This window comes from Pristiophorus japonicus, chromosome 3, assembly GCF_044704955.1.
Source record: "Pristiophorus japonicus isolate sPriJap1 chromosome 3, sPriJap1.hap1, whole genome shotgun sequence".
Taxonomy (NCBI): domain Eukaryota; kingdom Metazoa; phylum Chordata; class Chondrichthyes; family Pristiophoridae; genus Pristiophorus; species Pristiophorus japonicus.
Genome location: NC_091979.1, coordinates 152,649,142 through 152,664,888, shown reverse-complemented (window position 1 = coordinate 152,664,888; position 15,747 = coordinate 152,649,142). Strand labels below are relative to the sequence as shown.

Sequence of the window (15,747 nt, the reverse complement as noted above, 5' to 3'; positions counted from 1 at the left end):
GGGGACTCATAAAATAGGTTTCCTGAGATTTTTCCCAGTGTTTAGTTAATGAGTGACATTAGTGGCTGCCCAGAGTGTGGTGAGTAGGAAAATACATTTGAGAGAATAAAAAATGAAAGAGAAAAGATTTTGGGCAACATTTCAGTTCAAATCCATATCTGCTAGGTTTCCTTGAGCTGTTAAGTGCGGTTTCAAGATCTGGGATCAGAAATGCCAGGTACCTCAACAGTACATTATTTTCATACTCTGGTTGTAGAGACGAATACAAAGTTGTAAACAACACACGAACAAATTGTGCAAAAAAACAGTGTGATTTGATGCACCAACACCCCTGCTATAAACTGAAAGTTCACTTGCATTTTAACCCTGGACAAGCCATTTTAATCCTGTTGGTTGAGGATTCTAGTCAATGATTGGCAAGGTACATTTTTAATCTCCTTCCCACCCACCGCCAAGTTAGTTACGTATGGTATTTGGAAAAAAACATTGGCCCAGAAATTGCGGTTGGGGGCTTCCTGCGGGCAGATGCCTCCGACGTGAAAAATTTATACGAATTTACTTCGTGGTCCTGGAGGTTCGGAGACATGTGGTCCTGGGCCTCTACGCGAAGGCCTATGTAGAGCCCACATTAGTGCTTTGTACGCGTCCCTGGGATCACGTGGGCCGGCCCAACCAATCGAAGTAAGGGGATCCCCATTCATACTTATGATGAGTTTCATATACAGGTGCAGCATCCAGAATCCGAGACCGAGGCCGTAATGGATTCCGTGTATTTCCGGACTTTGATATGTCTTTCTGATGTCATGAATCCGGAAACATCCGAGCCCAGGTTCGGGTATTTCCGGATTTCGGAACATCAGAAGTGGGAGGTGGATGCTTGCCGAGGAGCAGTTCGGGCCACCAGCCCTGTCGATGAGGTCATCGGGCGGGGCCCAACCGGCAAGGAACTGTTCGGGTGAATCCCCTGCCGCCGAGGAGCTGTTCGGGCGGGGCCGCCGGCGCCGAGGAGATGTTCGGGCGGGGCCGCCGGCGCCGAGGAGCTGTTCGGGTGGGGCCGCCGGCGCCGAGGTACTGTGCAGGCGGTGCCCCCGCCGCCGAGGTACTGATCGGGCGGTGCCCCCGCCGCCGAGGTACTGTTCGGGCGGGGCCCCCGCCGCCGAGGTACTGTTCGGGCGGTGCCCCCGCCGCCGAGGTACTGATCGGGCGGTGCCCCCGCCGCCGAGGAGCTGATCGGGCGGTGCCCCCGCCGCCGAGGAGCTGTTCAGGCGGTGCCCCCGCCGCCGAGTTACTGTTCGGGCGGTGCCCCCGCCGCCGAGGAGCTGTTCAGGCGATGCCCCCGCCGCCGAGGAGCTGTTCAGGCGGTGCCCCCGCCGCCGAGGTACTGATCGGGCGGTGCCCCCGCCGCCGAGGAGCTGTTCAGGCGATGCCCCCGCCGCCGAGGAGCTGTTCAGGCGGTGCCCCCGCCGCCGAGGTACTGATCGGGCGGTGCCCCCGCCGCCGAGGAGCTGTTCAGGCGGTGCCCCCGCCGCCGAGGAGCTGTTCAGGCGGTGCCCCCGCCGCCGAGGAGCTGTTCAGGCGGTGCCCCCGCCGCCGAGGAGCTGTTCGGGCGGTGCCCCCGCCGCCGAGGTACTGATCGGGCGGTGCCCCCGCCGCCGAGGAGCTGTTTGGGCGATGCCCCCGCCGCCGAGGAGCTGTTTGGGCGGGGCCCCCGCCGCCGAGGTACTGATCGGGCGGTGCTCCCGCCGCCGAGGAGCTGTTCAGGCGGTGCCCCCGCCGCCGAGGAGCTGTTCAGGCGGTGCCCCCGCCGCCGAGGAGCTGTTCAGGCGGTGCCCCCGCCGCCGAGGTACTGATCGGGCGGTGCCCCCGCCGCCGAGGAGCTGTTTGGGCGGGGCTCCCGCCGCCGAGGAGCTGTTCAGGCGGTGCCCCCGCCGCCGAGGAGCTGTTCAGGCGGTGCCCCCGCCGCCGAGGAGCTGTTCCGGCGGTGCCCCCGCCGCCGAGGAGCTGTTTGGGCGGGGCCCCCGCCGCCGAGGTACTGATCGGGCGGTGCCCCCGCCGCCGAGGAGCTGTTTGGGCGGGGCTCCCGCCGCCGAGGAGCTGTTCAGGCGGTGCCCCCGCCGCCGAGGAGCTGTTCAGGCGGTGCCCCCGCCGCCGAGGAGCTGTTCAGGCGGTGCCCCCGCCGCCGAGGAGCTGTTTGGGCGGGGCCCCCGCCGCCGAGGTACTGATCGGGCGGTGCTCCCGCCGCCGAGGAGCTGTTCAGGCGGTGCCCCCGCCGCCGAGGAGCTGTTTGGGCGGGGCTCCCGCCGCCGAGGAGCTGTTTGGGCGGGGCCCCCGCCGCCGAGGTACTGATCGGGCGGTGCTCCCGCCGCCGAGGAGCTGTTTGGGCGGTGCCCCCGCCGCCGAGGAGCTGTTCAGGCGGTGCCCCCGCCGCCGAGGAGCTGTTCAGGCGGTGCCCCCGCCGCCGAGGAGCTGTTCAGGCGGTGCTCCCGCCGCCGAGGAGCTGTTCAGGCGGTGCTCCCGCCGCCGAGGAGCTGTTTGGGCGGGGCTCCCGCCGCCGAGGAGCTGTTCCAGCAAGGGGGCCCCGAGCTAGGAGCAGCGAGATCCGAGGTCAGGCAGCGGCGGACCTGGAGGCTGCTAGGGTCGGCAGGTCCGGATTCCGGAACATTTGACAGATTCCGGACGACCCTGTCACCAATCGGTCCGAATTCCGGATTCCAGAAGTCCGGATTTTGGACACTGCACCTGTACACGTAACTCACTATAAGTATGAATGGGAATACCTCCAAAACACACAAGCATTAAAACAAAATGTTTTAAAAAACCACATCATATATTTAAAATTAATCAAAATGGAATTTCATTAATTATTTAAAACAAAAATTTTATATTTTGAAAAATAAATTTATGTATTTTAAAGGGTCTAAAAATAAGCTTGTCTTATTTAATAGGATTTTAAATGTTTAAATTATTGAAACAAATGTATTTTTCTGTCCTTAAAAAGTATGATCAAAGCAGGCATTACACCTGCTTTTATCAGTCATAAGAATTTCAAGAGCATTCGCTGGGCAGGAGTTGGGCAAATAACTCTCTGCCCGCAGAGGCCCTTTACCTTTAAATGCTCGCGATCTGTCAAGAGGATCCTTGACCGATGGCAAGTTCCGGGTTTAGGTGCATGTGCGTACGCACCCGTAGGGGCCACGAATTCAGGGCCATTGTATGTACTTCTACATGGTTTTAATATGCTTAATTGTAATTTTTTCAAAAGGATTCTGAGAAGAGGACACCACTGCATGCAGCCGCCTTTCTGGGTGATGCTGAAATTATTGAACTCCTCATCTTATCAGGTAATTTCACCAGGTAGTATTGCTCTATTTGTACTAGTTAATTCTGAAGAGCAAGTAGGGAGATTGACATGAAGTTTTCATTTCATTTTAGTTTTTTGAACAGTGGTAATGCATGCAGCATTGTGTGGAATGAATCAAAAATTGTGCTCATTAAAAATTCAAGTTGGATCAGGAAGCCTAGCCATCTATCCCTGTGTTACTGTACAGTAAATTTCTGCACTTTCTTGGCAGTTTGGGAATCACTGGTATCCAGTCGGAAATTTCCACATCCATTCAAATAAGTCCGTCTGAAATTCCAACAACATTGTAAAATGTCCCAAGGTATTTCACAGGAGTATTATCAGACAAAATTTGATACCGAGCCACAAAGAGATATTGGGACAGGTGATCAAAAGCTTTGTCAAAGGGGTAGTTTTTAAGGAGCGACTTAAAGGAGGAGAACTAGGTAGAGAGCAGGAGAGTTTCCGGGAGGGAATTCCAGAGCTTGGGGTCCAGGCAGCTGAAGGCATGGCTGGTAATGGTGGAGCGAAGGAAATTGGGGATGCGCAAGAGGCCAGAATTGGAGGAGTGCAGGGCTGAAGAGGCCAAGAGACGGAGAGGTGAGGCCATCGAGGGATTTGAAAATAAGGATGAGAATTTTAAAATTGAGGTGTTGCCGGACCGGGAGCCAATATAGATTAGGAGTGATAGGTGAGTGGGACTTGCTGCGGATTAGGGTATGGGCAGCAGAGTTTCAGATGAGCTCAAGTTTATGGAGGGTGGTTGGTGGAAGGCTGACCAGGAGTGCATTGGAACACTTCGAAGAGCTAGTGTAGTCACAACAGATTCAACAAGATCTTCAATGCTGATAAACTGGTTTAGAGACAGAAGTTTGTAATTCATTTTTGAGCCGGTTTGAATTGTATATTTGAGTCTTTTGTTGATGCCACTTGCCCTCATCTAGTAACTTAAAAAAGAGTAATATTTGTAGTTTTAAAGGGGAAGAAATGGTGGAATCCTTAATCCAATGTACCCATGGAGAACCTTAATCCAATGTACCCATGGAGAACCTTAGTAGCACTTGCAATTATTATCAATACACCAGGTAAAATTACTGTATTGTATTTGCCATTTTTATTCTACAGGAGCTCGTGTTAATGCTAAGGATAACATGTGGTTAACCCCACTGCATCGTGCCATTGCTTCACGGAGTGATGTAAGTTTTACAATCTGACAATTTTGAGTGTGTTCTTTGGAGAACATTTTAGGAAGGAGATTTGAGAGATGACTTAATTACCAAATTAAATGTTTTAAATTATTGAACTTTGATTGATACACACACAAATTAACTATCACCCAGTATAAATTCTACTCATTCCTTTTTTATATCACTGTGCTTTTGTCCTACTTTTGGTAGATTAATTATTTACAAATAAGATAATTATGGTAGCTGCAGGTTGGGCTACTTTGGGCTCTTTTTCATACTTCTGAATGCCAAACCAGAAGAAACTTTTATTTTTGAGTACCAAGTACAGGTGAATGCCTTTGAATAAATGATAGGAATTAACTTGCATGCATCTCTAGCACAAAAGCTCATCAGAATCATGAGAAAATGCACTCCAGTGCTGCAGGAAATATTGGAAATATCATTTCCTCTTACATGTCAGATATATTATTTGTTTCATAATGGCATGATATCATTTGGGAAGTATGGATTCATTTTTTTTAAAATTCTGCGAAGGGCAGTGAGGATCTGCTTCTATTTGGTGCCTCCTATTTCTTGGAGCTTCCCTGCAATACAATACACGGGGTAGATTCATAAAACTGGAGCTGCTCATTCAGTACTGAAGGTACATTACAGCTCCAATGTTCACTATAAATAACATTTTAAAGGAGCAGATGTCCAAACAAAATGTTATCTGTTAAGTTTATTGGCTTCAGGTCAAAACTATGATATTTGGCAAGGAACTTTAACAGAAGAATGAGACAACTACATTTGGGTGAGTATTACAACTCTTGAACGCAAAAGAAAAAGGCATTTTTTTTCATCTCCCTTCATGCCTACCCTCCTGAAGGTGGCAATTCATCTGGTGTACAGTTTATTGAGAACTTGGGGCCCTCCGATACCTTGCTTATTCTTAATGTGTGAGCTGAGGCAATGAGCATTGGCAAGGTGTTTGATTGTGAGTGACCACAACAGCCAATCCTGGTCCTGTCCTTGCTTGATGTCCACATGTGCACACATACAACAAAGGTTATTGGATAGCAATCGGGGAGCAAGAATGGTGGCTCTCTTTTTTTTTTTAAAAAGCTTCCCAGTTCAGTAATGCTGAAGCCAATTGTTGTAACCTCATTATTGCTTTGGCTGATATCAGCTGAATCAACACAGACCAACAGTGCTCAGATTAATCTTTTCTGCTCCCATTTAGTGTGTTCAATACTGAATCTGGAACCTTGTTGATCTGTATGTCTCCGTACTACAACACATATATTTATTCATTGACCCATCAGGGGAATTCTTAAAATGCAATTTTTGTGAAATGTGCCATCTTTGAGAAGATTGGCACGCACCCTTTATCTCATTTTTCCTGAAGGCGCGAATTGCTGCAAGGCAATCTAGTTGATGTGAACATAAAAAGCTGAGCACAATTCTGTTTTTATCTGATCATGTGCACTTTCTAGCAGAGTTGCTGAGTAGTCATTGGGAGAGGAAAACCTGACTAGCTTTTTTTTATCCCCTCCTTAGCCCAGGGTACTAAGTTAAATGTACACCTACTGCCATCCTGGCTGTGATCAGCAACCTCAGCACAGATAGGGATGATACCTTCCTCTGACAAAGCATTCCACACAAAGATAAGTACAGATGAGGCAGGCCCTTCATCTCATTTTGATCATCTGATCATTGAAACCTTCAGTTTCCCCCCACCCCGCCAATTCACAGCATCTAAAATGCTCTTGAATGACTCTAGATTTTTGCTCCCAGTAGCCTACTGACAGAGTATTCCAGATATCGATTTCTCTTTCCGTGAAGAAGACCTGAACTTAAGTTTGTACTCATGGCCCTTGTCCTCCTGTGGTGACTTACCTTTAAATAGTGCTCAGAATGAATCTTTTCTACTACACTTAGTATCCTGAATATAAGATCTTTTTGAATTTGCTGCCTTTCAAGGCTGTAAGAGTCAAGTTTTTTAAACACTTTCTCATAACTCAGTCCTTTGACATAATGAGTCAGCCTCATGGCCCTTCTCTGCATTGCTTCTGGGCATGTATGTTTGCCTGTGCACTGATGACGAGAACTAAATGCTGCATTTAGATGCAGTTTGACAAGAGTGACAAGAGGCTTCAGTGTAGTCGCCAGACTTGTGTTCTGCTGATTTGGTGTTTTATGCCCCCTGCATATGGTTTTGAAAATATAACCGTGAGCTGCATTTGCACTTCCACCCCCTCACCGATTTTATCCATCAAAGTAAAAATGACCTAACTGTGCAATAAGCTAAAAGAAAATACATCCCAAATGATGGTGCTAAGATATTGAAGATAGAGTCCTTAATATTTAATTGTACAGAATGAAAAATACAAAGTTTATCGACTGAGAAAAATGCCACATACAATATTGGAAATATTATTGCAGCCCTTAGTTAAAATGTTCTTAAAGCAATTATTCAAATAATGCATGTGCTGTACGACTTCTTTTTGCTTGGGTTAGGTTTTCATTAGCGTACACTCTCCTCAAAACAGCAGATCTTTGTTTAATATTATTAGTGCAACTAAAGCTGCGCTAGGTTTATCTAATATCCATGGCATATACATTGAGAATTGCTGAAATTATTTGAAATTGACTTGCTTTTGAATATAAATGTATTGAATCATTTTCTGGCTTGTGTGTGCATCACCAATGACCACTTTTAGGACTGATTTAAATTGACTTTTTAAAACTCGTTGCTCCCAAAAGAGTTTATAATCTCACACATATTGGCTTCCTATGGAAAGAATCTGGTGAGGAGTGACCTGTATAGTGAATTTTATTATATTAGATGAATCTGATAATTTGAGGCACCACTGTTGCAGCCGCACTGCCCTATAGTGTTGGGATGTATTTTACATTGAAGTAGATAGTATTGGAATTGTTGCGTAGAACTGTGACAGTTATTGGGAATGTGAAGTAAAGCTTCTATTACGTATACTTGTTTTTTATTTACACTTTTTAATGTTAGGTTATTTTTCTTTTATTGTGTGGAGGTAAGTTGCAAAGGCTGCTTGTTAATCAGTTACCAGTATTTGTATTAAATTTTTGGTTGCAGTTAGACCACTACAGTGGAGATCAATATTGCGGAAGTAGTGAAACTCTCCTATAGATGCATGGTTTAAGCCATCCTAGTAGAGCCAGCATAAGTATTGTAAACTGGATAGCAAATAGCAGTCTACTCCTTTGCTTTTCTGGCTTGTAAGGCTGGCGTGGAGGTAAGCAGCTGTGATGGATTAAAAATCGAAAAGAAATGAGCATTGATACTGATTTCTTCCAACTGAAAATTCAACAGATCAATAGATGTGAAGTTGAATTAATTCAGGTAATGCAATGTCTTGTGTTTTAACCACCATTGTGTCTAAGAAATGCTGATTCTTTCAGGAAGCAGTTCAAGTTTTGATCAAGCACTCTGCAGATGTCAATGCTCGTGACAAAAATTGGCAGACACCGTTGCATGTAGCTGCTGCTAACAAGGCAATGAAATGTGCAGAAGCAATCATTCCATTGCTTAGCAGTGTTAATGTATCTGATAGAGGAGGCAGGACAGCCTTGCATCATGCTGCACTCAATGGACATATAGAGGTACGTCAAACATTACTGCTATTGTGTGTATGTGAAAGAGAAGGAAATGGGAATTTGTGCTAGGAAGTAGCTGCTCGCATTATAATTAACAGTAAAAGTTTCCAAGCCTGTTCTTGGTAAAATACTGACTGTATTATCAATCCTTAAAGATTAATGTAATTGACTAAGAATGTAGGTTGGACCGATTGATGCTATTGCAGATCGAAGTTTGTGTGGTGAAAAGACTTCTGTTTTACTCTTTTTTTTCATCCTAATTCTCCTCATCGGGTACCTATCCTGGCCAACAGAATGAGTTTGACATCTTCCGCTTCTCTGCAGTGTTGATCTGTAGCCGTTGCTAATTGGCTGTGTGTATGTGTCCTTCATTGTTTTAACCTTTGTCTCTGCACAGTTCAGAACCACATAACATGAGGAATTATGGATGCAAAGATGTAATGTCCTATTCAGTGTTGCAGTGTGGAGGATTTGCCAATTTGGTAGTGAGATATTTGCACGGGGTGCATTAAAATTGATCTTATCCTCATAGAACATGCAAGTCCAGCAGAGCTCACAAATAGCTATCCAGAGTGGTGTAGAGATGAGTATACAGTACATGTACAGGATTTATTTAGTAGGCTGTATCTGGGGTTCTGTTCACCTAGATATTTTAAATATATTTTTATTGATAATACGAGCTCATAGGAGAGGTTATCAGAATTAAAAGTGCATTAATAAGATAGACTGAAAACTGGAAGGGTGAATCATATATCATATATGTTATGGTAATGTATTCTTGAGAAAAATAGTACACTTTCAATACCAATATACTTGAATTTCCCCAGGAGTTGCCCCGCTTTTTTTTTTAAGAGCAAGTAGCTTTTTTTGGAGTAACTTAAAAATCGCAAATTCCCCCATTTAACTTGCTCCAGTGTAAGTCAGTTAGTTAGGTTTTTTTTTAGTTTAGTTTTTTTTCTCCAAAAGGGGGCGTGACCAGCCACTTGCACCTGTTTTAGCCATAGAAGCAAATTTGGCCAGCTAAAGGTTACTCCAAACTAACTTAGGCCAGTATATGTGGCCACTTTTGTAGGCACAGAAAAACATTACCGACATTTAAGAAATCAGCATAGGTAGCCAGAGATAGGGGGTGGGAGGTGAGAGGATTCTAAAGCACTGAACACCTTCACAACATCAGCACAACATCAAAACAACTTCAGCACAACATCATCAAAAATAAATGAAAGATAAATCAGCTACTGAAAATAGAACAGTCCTGCCTTGCAGACTGCAGAATGCACCGGCTAGCCCTTCGGCCAGGGCTAGGGGCAGCAGGCACGCATGACTGTCGAGGTGAGGGCTGTTTTTTTTATATAGTTGTTCCTAAATGTTGTGTGCTGATAATGGAACATGATTCAGTTTTAATGCAAAAAATCTTTTATTAGAAAGTTTATAATGCACTTCCACAACAACAATAGCAAAGAAAGGCTGCACCCATCTCTCACCCACATATCGGGGAATGTACACTTCCTCATAGGGGTGGTGATGGTGCTGGGGGCCCGGCTTGGGTCTCAACAGAGGCTGGTGTGGGGATTGCAGTGGGAGTGGCATTTGATTGTCAGGCCTGTGTGCCCTTATTGCAGCAACTAGCTCGCTCCAAGGCCTCTGCCATCTGCTCTCCCTCTGACATGCCCGCCCTCAGTTCCCGTCTCAGTGCTGATATTTCTCCCGACAGTGTCGCAACCTCATCACGCACCCCACTGACGGTGGCCATGAGTGATCGGGTAAGGGCATTGGTCTCCTCACCCAATGACATAACCTGATGTACATTTGATGAAGGTTGCATCTCAGGAGAGACTGGTCGGCTTCTCCTTCCCCTCGCCGTGGGTCTGCCTAGCGACACCCCTCCAGTGCGAGGCGCAGGCTGGGACGGTGGGCCCTGGGTGTTCCAACCTGCATTCCACCACCGTCACTGGGACCCGCAACCTCGGAAGGTGTGAAACCAAGGAATGTCGTGGCAGAGCTCATGGAGGTGTCTGGCAAAGTGATGTCCTGTACCATGGACTGATCCATATCACGATCAGCATTCTCCCGTGAACACAGATCCATGGACCCCTCCTTCCCCCACCCGCCTTGGTCTGGAGCGGATGCATCTGGATCATCTTGTTGATCTTCAGGATGTTCAGTATTATCTTCTTCTGCAAAATACAACAGATCAGTCAAATGGTTAGCAGGAAAGGAGGGGACAGGATAGGTAGAATGAGCAGTCACATGCGTAGCAGGCCAGTCAGCAGGTTGATTTGAAGAGCGACGATGCATTTTCATGATTCACCCTCACCCCATCGCGTGTGGGCCCAGCTTGTGCAGAGCTGATTCTTTTTCTGCAGGTGCGACTCAGCAAGGCAGTGACTCTCTGTTCCAGTGGTCATAGTTGGTGCAGATTTGGCGGCCTTCCTCCTGTTCTAGTTCTCTCCCTTTTGTTGTCGGCCAATTTCTTCTGCAAAGATGAAAATATAATTTTTACCACATGGTGAGCTTCTGATGGATGGTTCATATGCAGATGATCACAGTAACAATTGCAATTCCATTTAAAATTCAAGATAATACACTCACTACTTGACCGATGTCCTGCCGTTTCTTTTTACACTGGCTTCCAGTTCTTGCGGTATTCAGCCCTGCGGAGAATTCTTCTGCAACTTGGTTCCAGCGTCTCTTCATTTCTTTGGATGGAATTTTTGTGGGACCACTCTTACTGATATCCAGCTCCTGCCATCTGTCCTCGATGACCGTGACTAGTTTCTCCACTTCCTCATGCAAGAAGTTCTTCGTTCTTGTTGCATGCTCTTGTCTCGTTGGTGTATCGGATTCACATTGGGGTAATATTGAAAAACACAGTTTCCACCTTGCATGCACCGATGCAGCACTCCTTTCCACTCCCTCAGCCACCCAAAAATCAATATTAACACCTTACCTTCCAATATGGCCCACTGCCAATGCTGCTGATCCACTGAGGACGCTCTCCCTTTAAATGGCCGATTGCCAAGGTTCCTGGCCCAGTGCGCATCTGCGCATGCTTCAGCGCACATGTGCGCACGCACAAACGGAAATGCGTCCCCCGTCAACACTCGAAGACACGCTGGGCCCAAGCCCCGCCCCCTTGCCGGCTGCGCTGAGTATTGTAAATAGCTGGGGTCCCACCACTGAACCCTGTGGCACCCTACTGTTCACTGCCTGCCATTCTGAAAAGGACCCATTTATTCCGACTCTCTGCTTTCTGTCTGCCAACCAGTTCTCCATCCACGTCAGTACATTACCCCCAATACCATGTGCTTTAATTTTGCACACTAATCTCTTGTGTGGGACCTTGTCAAAAGCCTTTTGAAAGTTCAAATACACCACATTCACTGGTTCTCCCTTGTCCACTTTACTAGTTACATCCTCAAAAAATTCTAGGAGATTTGTCAAGCATGATTTCCCCTTCATAAATCCATGCTGACTAGGACCGATCCTGTCGCTGCTTTCCAAATGCACTGCTATTTTATCTTTAATAATTGATTCCAACATTTTCCCCACCACCGATGTCAGGCTAACCGGTCTATAATTCCCTGTTTTCTCTCTCCCTCCTTTTTAAAAAAAGTGGTGTTACATTAGCTACCCTCCAGTCCATCGGAACTGATCCAGAGTCAATAGAATGTTGGAAAATGATCACCAATGCATCCGCTATTTCTAGGGCCACTTCCTTAAGTACTCTGGGATGCAGCCGATCAGGCCCTGGGGATTTATCGGCCTTCAATCCCATCAATTTCTCTAACACAATTTCCCGCCTAATAAGGATTTCCTTCAGTTCCTCCTTTTCGCAGGACCCTCGAACCCCTAATATTTCCGGAGTGTTATTTGTGTCCAGAAGGTTATTTGTGTCTTCCTTCGTGAAGACAGATCCAAAGTATTTGTTCAATTGGTCTGCCATTTCTTTGTTCTCCATTATAAATTCACCTGATTCTGACTGCAAAGGACCTACGTTGGTCTTCACTAATCTTTTTCTCTTCACATATCTATAGAAGTTTTTGCAGTCAGTTTTTATGTACCCTGCAAGCTTCCTCTCATACTCTTATTTTCCCCCTCCTAATTAAACAATTTGTCCTTCTCTGCTGAATTCTAAATTTCTCTCAGTCCTACTTTTACAGGCGTAAGAGTTTTAAAACACACTTAAAACATAAAAAATAAAATTAAAAAACACATTTTATTTTTAAAAACTCTGCCCACTACGTCAAATTTATTTTAAAGCAGAATTTAAAAAAACTTTGTTAAAAATCGTTTTTTTTAAATACATAAATAACTTTAATTTAAATTAATGTTAAATATGTAGTGTATTTTTTCTATTTTTTTAATTCAAGTTTTGTGTATTTGGAAGGGTTTCCCATTCATCATAATGGGAACTCCAACTTGCGGAGTTCCCATTATTATGAATGAGAACATAGTTTACCTTGATTGACTGCCCAGAGCCATATGACTGCAGTTCCAGCCCTGTGCACGTCCTGACGTGCACGCGCTGCGAAGCGCAGTCAGTGGAAGCCATAGGACCGGGATCTCTCGTGGGTGCAACAGGAACAGGTAGGTGCGCATATCTTTTTTGTAGAATCCAGTCCAACGCCTGCAGGAAGGAGAAACTGGGATTTCTGGGCCAGTGAGTTGGTACTGCTGAAGAGAGAGGTCGAGAGTGTGCATGTGGCGGTGTATGTGGTTGAGTGCGGATCTCGGGATGCGGTAAGAGCAGTGGTTCGAGGAATGCTGAACATCTTGGAGATATCTGTAATCCTGGGTGGATCCGAAACATGAAGGGTGGAATTTCAATTAGAATCTACGTGGAATAAATCGGAGCCAGAGACCGTTGCTGTGGAAAGAGATGTGGCTGTGAAAGCGAGTTTTGGTAGATACCTGATCAAACACGAGAAAGGAAACAAAAAACAATGAAGATGAACAAAGTAAAAGAGACAAACGGAAATCTCATCAGTGAGAAGAGAAGTTCTTTATATGGGCATTCCTAGAAGAGGAATGTCAGCGAATTAAACACTAATATAAAAGCAAAATACTGCAAATGCTGGAAATCTGAAATAAAAACATAGGAAACAGTCAGCAGGTCAGGCAGCATCTGTGGAGAGAGAAACAGAGTTTAACATTTCAGGTTGATGACCTTGCGTCAGAAAAGGAAACCGTTAAGAGATGTAACTGATTTTAAGCAAGTTCAGAGACAGGGAGGTGGGGGGAGGGGGAGGAAAGAACAAACGGGAAGGTCTGTGATGGGGTGGAAGGCAGGAGTGATTAAATGACAAAAGGGATGATTGTACAAAGCAAAAGGAGATGGGTAAGTAAAGAAACAAAAGATGGCTCGAGAAGAGATGTAAATGGGAATGGCTAAATATTGGACAAAGGATTGTCATCAAATGTTTTAAGCGTTCATACACGAATAACAGTAATTTATATACTTGCATTTCAAAATGATGCCATAATAGTATAAAACATAGCTTTTCATTACAGTAACTGCCGCAACCCTGCATGCAGTTTTGGTTTCCATATTTACGAAAGGATATACTTGCTTTGGAGGCAGTTCAGACAAGGTTCACGAGGTTGATTCTGGAGATGAGGGGGTTGACGTATGACGAAAAGTTGAGTAGGTTGGGCCTCTACTCATTGGAATTCAGAAGAATGAGAGGCGATCTTATCGAAACGTATAAGGTATTGAGGGGGCTTGACAAGGTGGATGCAGAGAGGATGTTTCCACTGATGGGGGAGACTAGAACTAGAGGGCATGATCTTAGAATAAGGGGCCGCCCATTTAAAACTGTGATGAGGAGAAATTTCTTCGCTCAGAGGGTTGTAAATCTATGGAATTCGCTGCCTCAGAGAGCTGTGGAAGCTGGGACACTGAATAAATTTAAGACAGAAGTAGACAGTTTCTTAAACGATTAGGGGATATGGCGAGTGGGCAGGGAAGTGGAGCTGAGTCCATGATCAGATCAGCCATGATCTTATTGAATGGTGGAGCAGGCTCGAGGGGCCATATGGCCTACTCGTGTTCCTATTATGTTCTTATGTTCTAAGATGGGTGTACGTGTTGCCTTCACCTCATGTGGTATGGCATCTCATGCTTTTGGAGCCAGAATCTGAATGCTTTTTTGTGTTTCATATGGGACAAGGTGGTTTATTCCGATTATAACTTGAGACATTCCAGGTTTGAGATGAAGCCTGCTGTTCTTTGTCATTCTATTTATTTGTCATATCATGATTAATCTACACCTAAATCAATATATAATTCTTCAAAATTGGGGTTTAATTGAAATTAAAAGTGGATTAATAAATTTAATGAACAATGCTGCATAATATCCTTGCTTTTCAAAGATGAAGGTAAAGGATGTGGTGTACCTAAATCTTTACTCAGATTTTGGTTTACGTAATAAGGTAGGATTAAATTAATATATGGCCTACAAACCATTCATAATTATCCATTTAATTGCAGGATTTAATATCTTATCCACTTAACATAGTAAAAGGCACTACACAGGAGCGTAATCAGACAAAAATTGACACTGGGCCAAAGAAGGAGATATTAGGACAGGTGACTAAAAGCTTGGTCAATGTGGTAGGTTTTAAAGAGCATCTTAAAGACAAACAGTACATTCCCCTAAAAGGCAAAGACACCACTTGTGTAGTTAAACAACTATGGTCAACTATTGCGATAAGAGGCAGTATCAAACTAAAGAAGCTGGTACAAATGCAAGGAAAAATGGAAATCCAGCAAACTTGGAGAGCTATAAAAATATCGAAGGGATACAAAAAGTAAAAAAAACTTGCAAGGGTTATCAAACAGCAGAAGTTTTTTATAAATGTGAGAAAAAGAGTAGCAAAGGGACGTGTGGACCCATTAAAGGTGGATGCAGATGAGGCTATAATGGATAATAAGGAAATGGTAGATTTGTTAAATGAGTAATTTGTAACTGTTTTCACAGTGGAGGAAGAGGACAAAATACCAGCGATACAAGGGAATCTAAAAATAAATCACAGGGAGGAATTTAGTGGATTTAATAAAAGTAGAAATATGGTCGTGGAGAAATGGTTTCCACCTCGGGCTATTAAAAGAAATAGGTGAGGAAACTGCAGATGTATTAGTCATAATTTTCTAAAAGTTCTCCAGATTCAGGAATTGTGCCTTCAGCTTGGAAAATTGCAAATGTTACTCTATTATTTAAGAAGGGAGGGAGAAACCAAGTTCCTACAGACCTGTCAGTTTAACATCAATTGTGAGAAAGTTACAAAAATCTATCATCATAGGCGAAGTGACTGAGCACTTGGATAAGTAGCAGCTGATTGAAGAAAGCCAGCATGGATTTGTGATCGGTAGGTCATGTCTGACTAATCTAGTTGAATCTTTTGAGAAGGTGACTAGCATGGTGGCGTGTCCATGGATGTTGTCTATATGGATATCCAGGAAGCATTTGATAAGGTATCACACACGAGATTATCACCAAAAAATCGAAGTGCATGGAATTGGTGATAACCTTATGATATGGATTGGTAATAGATTGGAAAGTCGAAAAAAAGTAGGAATGAAGGGTTCATTCTCTAATTGGT

General features: G+C 44.9%; 1 protein-coding gene across 2 annotated transcripts in view; it reads left to right on the top strand.

Annotated features, from left to right (window-relative positions):
• Positions 1 to 15,747, top strand: part of ankrd44 (ankyrin repeat domain 44) — a 266,596-nt gene that overhangs the window by 116,220 nt on the left and 134,629 nt on the right. For both annotated transcript variants that reach the window (XM_070875908.1, XM_070875907.1), the window contains exons 3-5: positions 3,263 to 3,341; positions 4,466 to 4,536; positions 7,948 to 8,148. In XM_070875908.1, the coding sequence (XP_070732009.1) occupies positions 3,263 to 3,341; positions 4,466 to 4,536; positions 7,948 to 8,148 (351 nt within the window). The remainder of the gene's footprint in view (positions 1 to 3,262; positions 3,342 to 4,465; positions 4,537 to 7,947; positions 8,149 to 15,747) is intronic.